Source organism: Lampetra planeri, chromosome 3 (genome assembly GCF_965212315.1).
Source record: "Lampetra planeri chromosome 3, kcLamPlan1.2.h2, whole genome shotgun sequence".
Classification (NCBI taxonomy): domain Eukaryota; kingdom Metazoa; phylum Chordata; class Hyperoartia; order Petromyzontiformes; family Petromyzontidae; genus Lampetra; species Lampetra planeri.
The window spans coordinates 13,888,909-13,902,964 of NC_136109.1; the positions used below are offsets into that span (position 1 = coordinate 13,888,909).

General features: G+C 41.7%; 1 protein-coding gene across 4 annotated transcripts in view; it reads right to left on the bottom strand.

Annotated features, from left to right (window-relative positions):
- LOC144738358 (ceramide transfer protein-like) overlaps nucleotides 1–14,056 on the bottom strand; it is a 97,791-nt gene that overhangs the window by 50,145 nt on the left and 33,590 nt on the right. For all 4 annotated transcript variants that reach the window (XM_078621413.1, XM_078621420.1, XM_078621409.1 and 1 more), the window contains one exon: nucleotides 956–1,063. In XM_078621413.1, the coding sequence (XP_078477539.1) occupies nucleotides 956–1,063 (108 nt within the window). The remainder of the gene's footprint in view (nucleotides 1–955; nucleotides 1,064–14,056) is intronic.

Below are 14,056 nucleotides of genomic sequence, written 5' to 3' on the forward strand. Positions count from 1 at the left end.
AATTGGGAAATAACACTTACTACCCAGGAACAAAAAATATACATTTTTTTGTTAGTGTTATTCATTTAAAAATGAACTGCGAGAAGAATGTGGGATTGATAGGATGCAATAAGACAACTATTTTCACGTATGTTTGTATGTAGAGGGGCATGGAAATGAGGTGTATGAATTGTCTGCTCAATGTTGCAGAGTTGGTTTCCCAAGTGTAGGACAAGGGGAGGTCATGGGCGAGGCATGAGCAGCGGATTAATCAGTAACCCGCACTGAATGCTGGCATAGAAAACAAAACCTATGATTGTTGAAATATTCAGCCAGATTGTAATCTTCACATAAATGTTGTTCCCTTTTGATACAATCTACATTTTTATGGTCATGCACGAGTATGCAAGGAAACATTTATAGAAATGTCCCGGATATCATGCCTAGCCACTCGACTTTGTTTGAAAGGGTAAAGGTGCTGCCACCCAACTGCTTGCTCACGTGACTACAGTCGACGCTGGATGGAGCTCTGTGGAGCCCCCTCGAGAGGGTATTTGGTCTACTCTTCCACTCTGGCCAGATGTGAAGAAGTGGATTACCCACTCTACCCCGCAGCATGCATCCCACTGATCGACCAACTGTGTGTGCTGTACCCTTTTACTCCACTGGGTAGAGAGCAGGGGAAGGTGGGTGGGAAGAATTTAAAAACGTGTCCCATTGTTTCAACTGTGTCGCTGGGAGATTAAATCCAACTGGCGATCCTTTAATTGCAGGTCCAGTGTGCAAATTCCTTATGCAATGCATCCATAAATACTTAATTTGCATGAACAAAAACAATTTTAAACACTGAAATGCAGTCAATGGAATTGGTGCATTCTGCAATTAACATACTTTCTGAACTTAACCCAAACGTTTGTTTGAACGACCGCCAGCTACTTTGTAGATATCATTGCATTTCAGAGCCCACGGGTGGCACCTTTAAGGAAGAGGTTGAAGTGGCCGAGAAGCTGCTCGTAGCAGAAGTGACCGACAGCATGGAGCCATGGCGGCGCAGATTTGCTTCAGATCCATAGCCGGACTCCGCCTGGAACACAACAACATGCCCACCAAACACACGGAAATTATCACTTTCCATCACACACAGCTCCCGAACGTTCAGTCAAATGTCATTATCACAGCTGAGTAAGTGGTGCCACCCCACAGCATCACTGCTTCCTTCTGATATCACACAACTGGTGCAGTCAGATCTAAGGACTTCGAGCCCGAGTCCCATCAGAAAGTTCTCAGAGGCATCTCATCTTACCTGGCATTCCATATCAGTCTGCTTCCAGTGTCAAAAAGTTATGTAAAAGTTTAGAAGTCGAAGCTATATGATCTGGTCACTAAAACACCTCCGTACTTTAATCGCAACAATAATTTCCATTGGGAACACTGGTGTCTGCGTGTTTATTTTCTTTAAAAATATTACAGCAATGAACATCACTGAAACGCAAAAGTAATGTATCCCTCTTGCATTTGGCCAACCAATTAACTTTATTTAGAACAAGCACAGGATCCACTGAGATGAACAATTCTCTTCTGCTAATTAATCCTGGAGTAAATACAAGGGGTGAAATTGGGTTATATATTTAGCACAGCAACCAACACAATGCTGACAAAACAAAACAAGGTGAGCATTGAGTACAGTGAGAGGGCTTTTACTACAATTACTTCATGTTGAGCCAACGAGCCAACACAAAGATGGGGCGCCGCGGTGGCGAGATGTTATCTACCTCGCCTGGTGCACAGGAGGTCGTGGGTTCGATCCCAACCCTCATGCCTATATATATTTGGGGTTGGCATGTTCTCCCTGCGATTTTTCTCCGGGTCCTCCAGTTCTTTCCCTCCATATTTAGAAACATGCATTTTGAGACTTTGGCTGCTATAAATTTCCACAAGAAAGCCACTTCGTTGAGCTATCATTTGTGGCCAGATCACTACTTAAAAAGAGCTATATAGCTCAGTGGGCCTTACTTAGTAAAATTTAAATTGTTTAGTAACATTCCTGAGGTCGTGCTCGTGTGTATACGAGGTCGTGTGCATGTGTGAGGTCGTGCTCGTGTGTGTACGAGTTCGTGAGTGTGTGTATTTATGAGGACATGCGCGTGTGTACGAGGTCGTGTACGTGCATATACGAGGTTCATGTGCGTGCATGTATGAACAAGTGGCACTAACCAGCACAAGGTGGGGGGAGGAGGTTAACAGGGGGAGTGTATCTGTGCGAGTGCTGCTTCTGTCACAGCAGATGGGTGGGGAAGGGTTTTGCTCATGCTTCTGTAGGTGGCACTAAGGTGGTGCCAAGACAAATATTAATATTATCTAAAAATGTTGTCATATTTTTCCCAACTTATGCCAAACATGCCAATGGAATGTAGCCATGACGGGAAGAATCCATTTGTAAATATCACAGAGAAGCATATCTCGTCTGTCCGAAAAATGGCATATATTTTTTTAAATTCTGAAAAAAAATTTCAAGTCACTTTTTATCTTTACACAGCAGGTGGTGTGCTCTCCCCCACACGGATATGAGATTCAGATTGTCGCATGGCAGTCAACCATTTATATAGATTTTTTCATTCTCAGAAATGGAATTTAGTCAAATTAAGTGCAAACCCAAATAAATCTATTATGAGGGGAGTTTTTGTTTTTATGCAGTTATTCGTAACCGAGCTGAGACCATCAACCCGCTATGGTTGAGATCAGGCTTTAGCCACGGGCAGTTTTCCAACGTCGAACCCTCCGCTACAATCTCAGTCGTGCCGGCTCAACGCTCTGGCAACTGAACCACCTGCCCACCTGGAATAATAATCTTGAAGTGGTGCAACAGCAGGTAGGCAAGTGACTTCAGAGTTTCAAAACACTGAGGTGGCACCGCTGAGATATTGAGGCTTGAATCCGGGTAGCCGACTATGATGGAGCCAAGGTTCTCAAGCCCTGTGAGAGTTGACAGTGTCAGCCTAGTCATTACTGGCTGTACAAAGTGTGTCAGAGTTAAGTCTTATGAGATTCGGTTCTTCACTCAATTTGGATAGGTTCCAGCTGTGACAATAAAAAAGAACAATTCTCTTCTGCAAGGACAAAGATAAAACGGTAATGTTCTCTCCCAATACAGCTAACAGATAACCGTCCCATTACTTTGTCACCAAATCAGAAGACTAAAAACTGGGATTGCTGCAATATTATCATTTTGAAGTATTGAAGGAATATTACACTAGCAACCTAATCACTGACGATATTTAAAAAATCTAATTATATGATTATCGTGGATCTTATAGCGTAGGATATATTGTAGTATCGCCAAATCACAGCAAACTGAATAATGACACATTGCATTAGTTCATAATCTCCAACACAGCCCAGCATAAATGGCTGAATATACAATTCTTACATTCTTTTCTAAGCACATAATACATACTGGCACGTTAGCCTTTGCCAACAATGCGGCAACCTTCCTTACTTCAAGCATAACTCTAAATAATTACGAGCATTGTTGTAGATTATATAAATAATACAATAAGCACCGTCTCCTTCACTTTTAATCCATCTCTCCACGTAAAAAAACATGTCTCCTTCATATTAAAAAGTGCATAATTTCAGCAGCATTCTTTCAAGATGAGCAAACTCTATGTTTTAAAACAGTGTCTCATCAGCAGTCAGGGTTGCTTCAATCAATGCAAGTGGACTGCCGATCTTCAAGGGCAAGGACCCTCGCCTTAAAATATGGGGTTCCAGTACTTCAAGCAGCTTTGATCACCATAGAGCTCAGGTCATGGTGGAGATTTGTAAGAGACAGGACACTTCCAATGTTAGTGAATCTCATTAGCAAATGAGAAGTCATCTGTGCTTGGTAAAGCACTCACTACCCAGCACTCCACTTTCTGAATATATAATCCTCTAACTTTCACGGGTATACATTGCCTCAGACCCTTCCACCAGCTCCCAAACAAAACTTCCTGCATTAACTATAAGATTGGCCTCACTGACATCAAGATCCTCCATGGACTTGCCCGTGCCCAACTCTGTATGCATGTTGAACTTATTTCGCGCCGTATGTAGCCAACCATGCCAACTCTCTTCTCTGCCTGGTCTACTCCCTAACACGTTCTCTCCGCTCGCGTAATTCAGGCAACTGCTTGAAACTCTCAGACTGCCTCCATTCAATGAGGGGTTACTCCTCTGCTCCTGCCCGTGTTTTGTCTGTAATTGCGGTACCTTCCCCCAGTAATCTGTGCTGCAAACTCCCTGCCCTTGCTCAAGTCTGGGCTCAAGACCTTCCTTTTTCTCTTCTGCTATCAGCGGTAGCAACTGAGGGCATGACGGGTTTATTTTTTAATTCCCCTTGCTCCATGCACCCTGTACCAGTCCTGTTCCGTTGTAATGTGCCCCGATGCCCACTTTATTGAGGGCGATATTGGCACGTAAAATAAAAAGGTTGGTCGATTGACTGATGCGTCTAATATAGAGATGCATGTATAAATATATATATGTTAGCTATGGTTCCCTGTGATACACATGAATGGCTTTTATACATCCTTTTGAAATGCAGCTTCATTTAGTTGTCCTATGAACCCCAAATGTTTTCTTGATCCAGCTTGAGATATCCTACAAAATAAGTGCCAATGGTCTCTCAGTGGCTCATCGGCTTGAAGCAATTTGTATTCCATGAGAGGCGACAAGCCTCTCTAGCAACCACTTTTAAAAACCGATTGATGTTATTGGCCATCTCCTGTTACAAGGAGAGCAGTGGTGGGGGTAAGTTAACGGACACTAATGGCCTAATTCACAATAATGTGCATCATGCTCAGTGGGTTGCTCAGGAAGGTCAAGTCAACGTTTCGAGTCAGCATAACCAGGATTTACAGTTTCCGGTTCATATTCTCAACATCAAAGTTGCCTCATTCCCCAATGTTTGTCTCACTTTTCCGTATCCCTCTTCAAATACTCGATCTCCCTATCCTCTCTGTGGCCTTGTGACGAATGTGCCCTCAATTGGTCAAGATTCCAGTCAAGATCGGTGGAGGTAGGAGGGAGGTAAAAACCAAGTATAACCAGTGATCCAAATTTAGTTTCTTTTGTGTTAGACCGTGTAATTATAATGCAAATTTACAACTATAACCTTCTGTCACCCGACAGAACCAAGTTGTCACGTGGACAAATATGTCACCGGATTTGGTTTTTCTGCAAACCGGAGAAATGTTGAAAAGCAAGAGAAATTGACAATTATTTTCCAGCAATGGGTATACTGTAGTTGAAAATTGGAATTATAACTTAACTAACCCAGCAGAAACTCAATCTGAATCTTAATATTGGTCGTGAAAGCCTACATATAAAAATTAAGTTTTACCATTGTCTTCAAGACTCTATAAATTCATAACCATTTTTATGTCTACATTTTATATCATTGTGCTTTTGTGTTTATTAAGTGATTGTAAGAGGCTGTGGCACCACTGCCTGCAGTGCTGCGACGTAATTACATAGTCTGGAGTCAGCCCAGACAAAGCAGCCCAGCTACGTTATGCGAAACAATCCGATGGGACTGAGGCCAGTCAGGTTTTGCTGTCACAGGTCCGCTTCCCAAGTCACAAGAACAAACAAACCTGGATAAGTCACATTACGATATCAGCTCACCTACTACTAGTCACAGAAACATGACACGGACATCCAAGAAATACTGGGCCTACAGCCATATCTTACACATAAACTATAATTTTATATGATGTAAGAATATAACATATAACATATGAATTTGCATTTAACATGGAACCCATATCGTAAAGAGGGGCTGAGATTCTTTAAGATCAGTTCACAAGCATCGATTCAAGCAAGCCTGACAGCTTGAGATACTGTATGTCGAAACAGGTCCAGAGTTTGCTCGTCTTGAACCAACGCTGCTGAAATTATGCATCCCAGAAGGCCATGTAGCTTATGTGTTTTATAAGAAATAATTTAATATTTTTGACGTGGAAACAAATTATGTGGAGATGTATTGTCTTCTTATTGATTCTGTTAAAGCACTGAACAAGTTACCCAAGGTTAACTGTCCTGATAAACGCATATTTTAAAAGGAATACATTCATTAAAGGACTCATACAAAAGCCAATGACACACTTCACACCGATTGGTGGAAATTTCAAAGTGTCATTGTGCTGTACACATATATAAATTAAAGTAACCAATTGACTGTGCCGACTGCTGGGATTAGAGATATAGTACACCGATATGGAATTACAAGGCCGTACAATGACAATCTTGACAGATAATACTGGTTTAAGAAATGCTTATAAACATCTTTAAGCTTCTAAATATCTCATTTGAGCTTCATGGTCGCCCAACCCAAAGAATACCCAGAGACATCATCCATCTCATTCAGTCTTGTACCGACTAATCTGTATTAATGCAAAGAGTGCCTTAAATATTGTAAACAAATGGCTACTTATTGATTGACAACATTAGCAACAACAAGATAAATAGGAAGAAATTTCCGTGAGATTATAAAAATGCCTGCAATGCACACGAATGAATAACTCAGCAATTCAGCTGCATGCACTCTGCAAGGAAAACACTTGCATATGCTACTCGAACAAAATATGCAAATATCCCAGAAACAAAAATTGAACGCGCCAAAACATTACAAAATGCACAAGCGGCTTTACCTTTCGGCATGTCCAGCAGCCAAGGCACGCCATGCCAGTGCTGCAGAAGATGGTGCTTGGGGGGGCTCCAACCCCCACCTCCCCCCCCCCCGCGAGATAAATACTTAATGTCTTAAGGGTGTGTGGGGTGCGCCTGCATTTGCGACTGCAGGCAGGCGAACTGGATCGGTGGCTCCTACTGATTTCAGCACAATTCCGCCCGGAAAAGCCTCAAGGCCCTGCAGCAGGATCCTCGGCCGTTCAATAAGCAGGTGTGGCTGCATTCCAGCGAGCAGCAGGGATACTTAACCCATTCATTGTGCGCAAGACATCTCAAAGTGCAGCGTGTCTGTTACGCGGTGCCATCCTGACACGCGTTTGCGTTTGTAAGCTGGGTTGAGAGAGATCTCTTGTGCAAGGGAGACAAATAATACGTTGCATAAGATCAGAATATTTTAACTTTCCACTTACAAATGTTGAGCAATGATTACATGTGAACTTACAACTGTGAGAAAGGCCACGATCACTGCAAAACCACTGCATCTTCCCAATTTTAGATTACATTGACTTAAAACCATTTAAATGAACCGTTGTGTCTTTGACATTTTAGGATCGGCCATGATCCATTCATTGCTATATGAAGGCCTCTCCAAGTCATCGCCATCACTCATGGCCTCGGCCAGGGGCGGTTTCTTCATTAGGGCGATTGGGTGACGCACCACCAATGTCATTCAACCACAGAGTCACGCTAGCCGTCACTGTGCCTCTGGATATAGTCCAATCAGCGTCATGCTACGTTCTGTGGAGTACCGCCTCTTTTTGGGCGATTTCCCTCCAGCTGAGAATCACCCCGAGTGGTCCCATAGACTTACATTCAAAGATGTTTTTTTTCGAACGGGGGCGCTGCAATGCATTCTCTATGGCTTCCGGGAGGGCTCGCCCTAACGTGCCTACGTCATCATACGTGCTTACGTCATCATACGTAAGCACGTTTCATCCAACAATATAATTTGTCGCCACCTAGTGGAATCTTTAATAAAAGAAACTTGAGTGGTTTGTTTTAATAGTGAGTATAGAAACAAACAAGATGTATTGTAAGAGTCACTTTATTTTTCATTAATATTAAAGAAGTGAAGTTGCCTTTACATGCTTAAGCTGTTAATTTATCCATTGCATGGGTGGACCTTATCCTTATCAATCATCCAGACATTTGCCCCCCCTGAGAGATTTTGCAGGAGCCGCCACTGGCCTCGGCATATAACAATATATCGAGATCCTGCACACGAGCCAATCCCATTGCTCCCACTCCACGGTGGTCATCCTCTGGGATGTTTACCCTCCGTTGGCTGCCACTGCATCGGGCGCTTCAACCCATCACCCCTTCTACTCAAGCGTCATGGCAACGCCCATTTACGTTATTAACAATCGATGTCTCCAATTTGCATGTGTTCTCTGAATCTGTGTGTGTTCCTCTTCCATATATTTCAATGCGACGAGAAGCACGCATCTCTCTCCGTGGCACTTTTCGTACCGCTCACATTTATTCCATTTGCTTCGTGTGTCCCTGTTTTTGATCCATGTCATAGCGGGTCATATGCAGTGATTTTAAACTTTATTTTATAGGCACACCGCTTTGTTGCGTTCATTACCGACTTCAGTTATCCAAAACTACTCCGCCGGTGTCATACAACCTCGGCCTCGTATATAAACCAGTCGGAAGTATCTTAGTGGTCAGCATATTCACAAATGAGTCAGTTTGTACTGGGTCAATGTTTCCGTCTCTATAGCCACCCATTAACGTGACATCATTCATTCATGTAGATTATTGTGTACCTACATTGAAATGCAAACATAATTTCTGAAAATGTTATGAAATAGAGAGATATGAACATGCATCTATTGCTCGATGAAGGCCTCCGTTATGCATGGTAGTAAATGGAGGGGGTGTTTTGTGATATTTCACACAACTGTGGGTTGATGAAGAGAAGGGTGCACGGATCTGAAAATGACCATCATCGAATGTGAAAAGTAATTCCTTTAGAAACATGAGCCATGGCCATGAATGACTGTATATTTCCATATTCTATGGTTATTTCGGTAAAGTCACGTAGATAAAAAAAAGTGATTTGAAGAAATGAAGTGTATATTTCCACTGGGAAAAAAAAAAGTATTTCAAATAACTAACATTTTAATTAGTGGGTATTTTTCATCATCTCACTACCACGTGGCTGAAAGTGGCATGTTATAGCGAACTGCCTTGGGAGAAGAAGTAACAGGAATGTTGATGCCCAACAGCTCAATGGCACATCACACATTCCGAGACGGTGGTTAATGAAGCAATTTACACAGTCATTGGATGGTTTAACACGTAGGAGGCTTTTGCGACCAATATCATCCATAATAGAGGTTTTTTGGGTTAGATCGCGTAAATATGTGACGTTAAAACCCGCAACCATCCGACACGGCCAACTAGTAAGGGATGTCACATAAACCGAACTTGCCAATTCGTCACGAGTACAGCACATCGGTGTATTGTAGAGCCAAGCCACAACATTCACAATCCGAGTACGACGTTTCGCCAGTAATTACAACTTGCTTCATCAGGCGACAAATCTGGCTGTCAAATCTGGCTGTCGCCTGATGAAGCTAGTTGTAATTACTGGCGAAACGTCGTACGACTAGTTGGCTGTGTCGGATGGTGGCGGGTTTTAACGACACATTTATATATTTACGCGATCCAACACAAAAATACTCTATTATGGAAGTCATTGGATAGTTGGCACAATTTCTTAAAACCTTCACAACTGCAATTATAAACTTTGTTCAAACATCTTTACCACTGGCTCACTTACAATACAGTATCAGCCTACATCAGCTTGGACGGTTAAATGTCACAAACTGCATACACCATTCACCTGTCAAAAGCAATGAAATCTAAATTACTTCTGGCTCCATGAATAAATACAAACACAGAAGGACTGATCATTAGGCTCAGATTACAAGAAACACCGATGCGCAATGATTCCTCCATGGAGTACAGCTAAGAATGAGTGCTATTTTTACGAAGAGGTTACGTCTCATTGTTTTCATCATTTCCCAATTTACACGTAATGTTTATAAAAAAAAACAAATACACCTAGAGTAATGATAACAATACGATAGTAATCATCAGAGGTGGGACAAAGTCATTGTTATGCAAGTCCAAGTCGAGTCGCAAGTCATCAAATTCATGACTCGAGTCTGACTCGAGTCCAAGTCACATGACTCGAGTCCACATCTCATAGGTGGGACAAAGTCATTGTTATGCAAGTCCAAGTCGAGTCGCAAGTCATCAAATTCATGACTCGAGTCTGACTCGAGTCCAAGTCACATGACTCGAGTCCACACCTCTGGTAATCATCATTCACAAACATGCTATTTAAGAGGCAGATGCAAGCCCGTTGAGACAAAAAGTAGTCTTTATAAAATTGAATCTATAGAAAAGTGGACTCAATTCATTATGCTGTAAAGATAAAAATATCATTGCAAAACAATTGTTCGAGCTGCAGTGCCTTACTGAAAATGTGCAATGGGCACAGTGTAAATAACAGACTTAAACCAAGGATGCATCAATGAGCACTTGCACTAATTTAAAATAAGCAACAATTTACACTCAACACAAATTATTGTGCCGTAGGCATGTAAGTGCGGCTAAAGCTACAGGATTAAGGTGATGTCTGTTACAAAACCTCCATTCAAACTATGTTTTTTTAATGAAACATCTTCAAACATCATAAATCTGTGCAGACAAATAGTACAGTGAAACTGTTACCCATATTAATGCTGGAAGTTCTCTTGGCAGTTCCATTCATCCGTGGTTTATTCGCAGAAAGTACTGTAATCAATTTGGCTGTGGATAAATGCAGTTAATAATTATATCTGTTGCTAAACAAGAATAAAATATACGTGTGGATAACGGGATTCTCCACTGATCAAATTCAGGAGTGCAGATAACAGGAAGAACAGAAACTGAAGTGATATGGGAGGCATTTAACTGTATATATTTAAAGTATAATGCATTGTGCAGAAATCCTGCAGAAGCAGCAGACTTTGAGGTCCAAATAACAGCGAAATCCCTTTCATCAAGAACCCTATTACCTGCAATTCCTCTTGTCCGGGTTCCAGGGTGGGCTCCGGCCAATGAGCATTAGCAGCAAATAGACAGTTTAACACGTCGGCTTTCGTCACCAATATTATCCATGAGAGGTTCTTTGGGTTAGATCACGTAAAGAAAATATGTCGTTAAAACCACCACCACCAGAAACGGCCAATAAGTAAGGTATGTCATGTAAAAAAAACATGACAATTCGTTACTAGGTCAGTGTTACTAGTTCAGTGTTGGGAAGTAAACCCACAACATTTACAATTCGAGTACGATGTTTCGCCGGCAAATACAACCAGCCATCAGGCAACCGCCAGAAATGAAGTATAAAACAATGCATGCTGGCAATAGCTTCCTAAGATCCACCATTTTAAATATGAGATGAGCTGTGTGAGTAATCAATTGCTGGTTCACCATTTCCTGCTGATGGCCAGAGTAGAAATGTTAATGCGAAAGTGTGGCTTTTCAATGGGCGGAAAAGAAAAGAACTCCCAAAGGTGTGAACAAGCGTGCACACCTCCGGGGGAGTTCTACACCGCACGAGTGATGCAGCCACGGCAAACAATGCACTTCTCATTAATGGACTCGATGCAAGCTCAGCCAGAGAATATCATAATTGGCTACGATTACAGAGAGCAGTTATAAAAAAAAAAGTAGGAAACGCGATTTTCCGGTAATGATAAATTTTTTAACAGATAAGGCGGGAGCCAAATCGTGTTATCCCAGACTTTCCACAGACACACAGTTCAGGGTCAGTGCTGATTATGATATTTACAGTGGTATCAATACATTCCCAATAGTGAGTATAAATTGTGTGCATTGTGTGCAAGCCCATGATTACACCAAAGTACACTTTAAGGTATAGGCATTTAAATATTGTGACATAACCCAATATACAGTGGTGTGTTGGCCCTTGTGTGATTTTGCCCATTTATCCACATTTTATGACCGCAAAAAAAATGGACGATAAATGTTCTTGTTAGCCAGTTCTTTCAAAGAATAAAGCCAAAAGGAGAAGGTCATGTTGTCATGTGACACAGCTAATTGTGGATAATGATTTTTTTTAAATTTAACACAACATGAAAATTGCTCTTCTCCTATACAACCATGACCCACCTCTGTCCCTACTAGTCTCAGAGAGTAAGTTCTACTGGAATGCTACCAAATACTAGGTGTACCGAGCCGTAGGTCTCCGGCAGAGATGAGAAGGATGCCTCACACTTTGCATTGTATGCACGATGCGATCATTGCACCAAAATCCAGGATAACTCTAAGCTGAAGGATGGAACATGTAATACAGCCGAATATTAATGTGCAATTGTTTTTTTTTACTGCCAAGCAATGCATCTGCAAAACCTTGGTGATCCATAGATAACAGGAAGCATTACATGTCCCATGGCCTCCAAGGCTATCATTCACAAACTGCAGGGGGGCTGATAAAAGGAATCCTACATTATATCAACATGAGATACCAATGTAATGAACAAACTGTCATGTTGACAATTTCAAACTGGCCTCACAAATCACATATAGTCCGACCAAGCAGCTCAGAAGATTGTGATTTCAAACCCAAGTCACTGTGACTTTTTGAAATGTTTCAGCAACATGAGACGTCTGTTGCGCACAATACAGGTTGGGTTTTTTACATTTTGTGCAGATTAAAATCAACCTCTTTTCATCTCCACACATTTATTTCAGTTTCCTTCCAGACAACTAAATAACAAAAGAATCATTTATCTCACACCATTACTCACAGAATGCTCTTAAAAATCGGAATCCTCTGTTAAGCTTTCTTGGGTATACATTTCCTCTATTATTCCTTAACATGGTAACACACCCCAAATAAAAGCAAACCATAAATAAACATCTATGAATTACCGTTATAGATATGCAAAAAAATATTTCCAGGCCATAACAAATGTTTAATAACGCCTTAATTTGTTTGGATGGAGCTGCACAATGACCTCGGTGAGATGAGTCGTGCAGCAAAATGAGCACCTGCATTACAGATTGTGATTTCTCAGCGTGAGACGCAGCAGCGCTTTACAGAATACCCGCCACAGCCACTCCTTTTAGAGAACGCTGTGCACGTTCGGACCCAACCCTGACAATGCCTGTATATTTGGACTTAGCATGTCTCTCTCCCCGCGTAGATTTTTCTCTGGGTTCTCTGGCTTTTCCCTCCACATTAAGAATCAACATCCATTTAGAGTGTGTCTGCCAAATATTTGCATATATTAAGCCACTTCGTTGAGCTGTCATTTGTGGCCAGGTGGCTTCTGAAAAAGCGCTATATCGCTCAGTGGGCCCTACCTGGTGAAATAACAAAAAGCTTAGTTTAAAATGCGATTGATGCTGGGCCTCTTCGGCCAAATCAGGTCATCAGGAATGCCGGCCACACTCCGATCCCCCCACATAACCAGGCTCTTGGACAGTGTTGACATCTGCCATTCCCGACTAAAAACCTATCCATTAAAAAAAAATCCTCATTATTTACATTCCTCTTTGGCTGTCGTGCTGAGACCCGGTTCTTTCTTTAATGTCTTTCTTCTTTTCAGTCATGGTGCCTTGAGACTTTTTTGTGAAAGGTGTAAATTATTATTATTCCCACAAGACCATCATGATATTTCATGCCATATCCACCTCCCTGTGTGCATGCTGACTCATTCCACTACTGAGTGAGTTGCAGCATCGTTCGTGAGAGCCATTACCTGTTTTGGCACAAATCTGGCAAATGTATTGATCCAATGGAAAGCCTACCATAGAAATATTACATTTACTCTACAATGGGTTATTGAAAATAGAAAATACAAAAAAAAGGCATTCCAAAACAGAAAGCGTACTAAATAAGTATTCACAAGCAGAGGCTATATGCGTTATCCTTCACGTAAATTTCTAATCTCAAGATCGACACACATTGCACCGTGTGTGTAAGAAGGGTTGTTTTTCAATGGGTATATGTTGTATGTAATGGGCGATTGCAACCCCCTGCATCTGCTGGAGGTCACTACATTAAGCAGTGTTGAAACAGAATTGATTTTTCTCAATTGAATCGTGACTGAATTGTGACAATCCATTGATTTGCAGGGAGGATGGGGGGTGAATCATGACACTCCTAATGCTGAGATTCTGGTTATACATCCTACAAATTGCATATTGATCCACACGTTGTCTGCTATATTGTCCCCCTATATCACCACAAGGGATTGTCCCTCTGCATCATCAGCACACTGGGTTTGCGCTCTCAGAGGTCGCCAGCTCATTC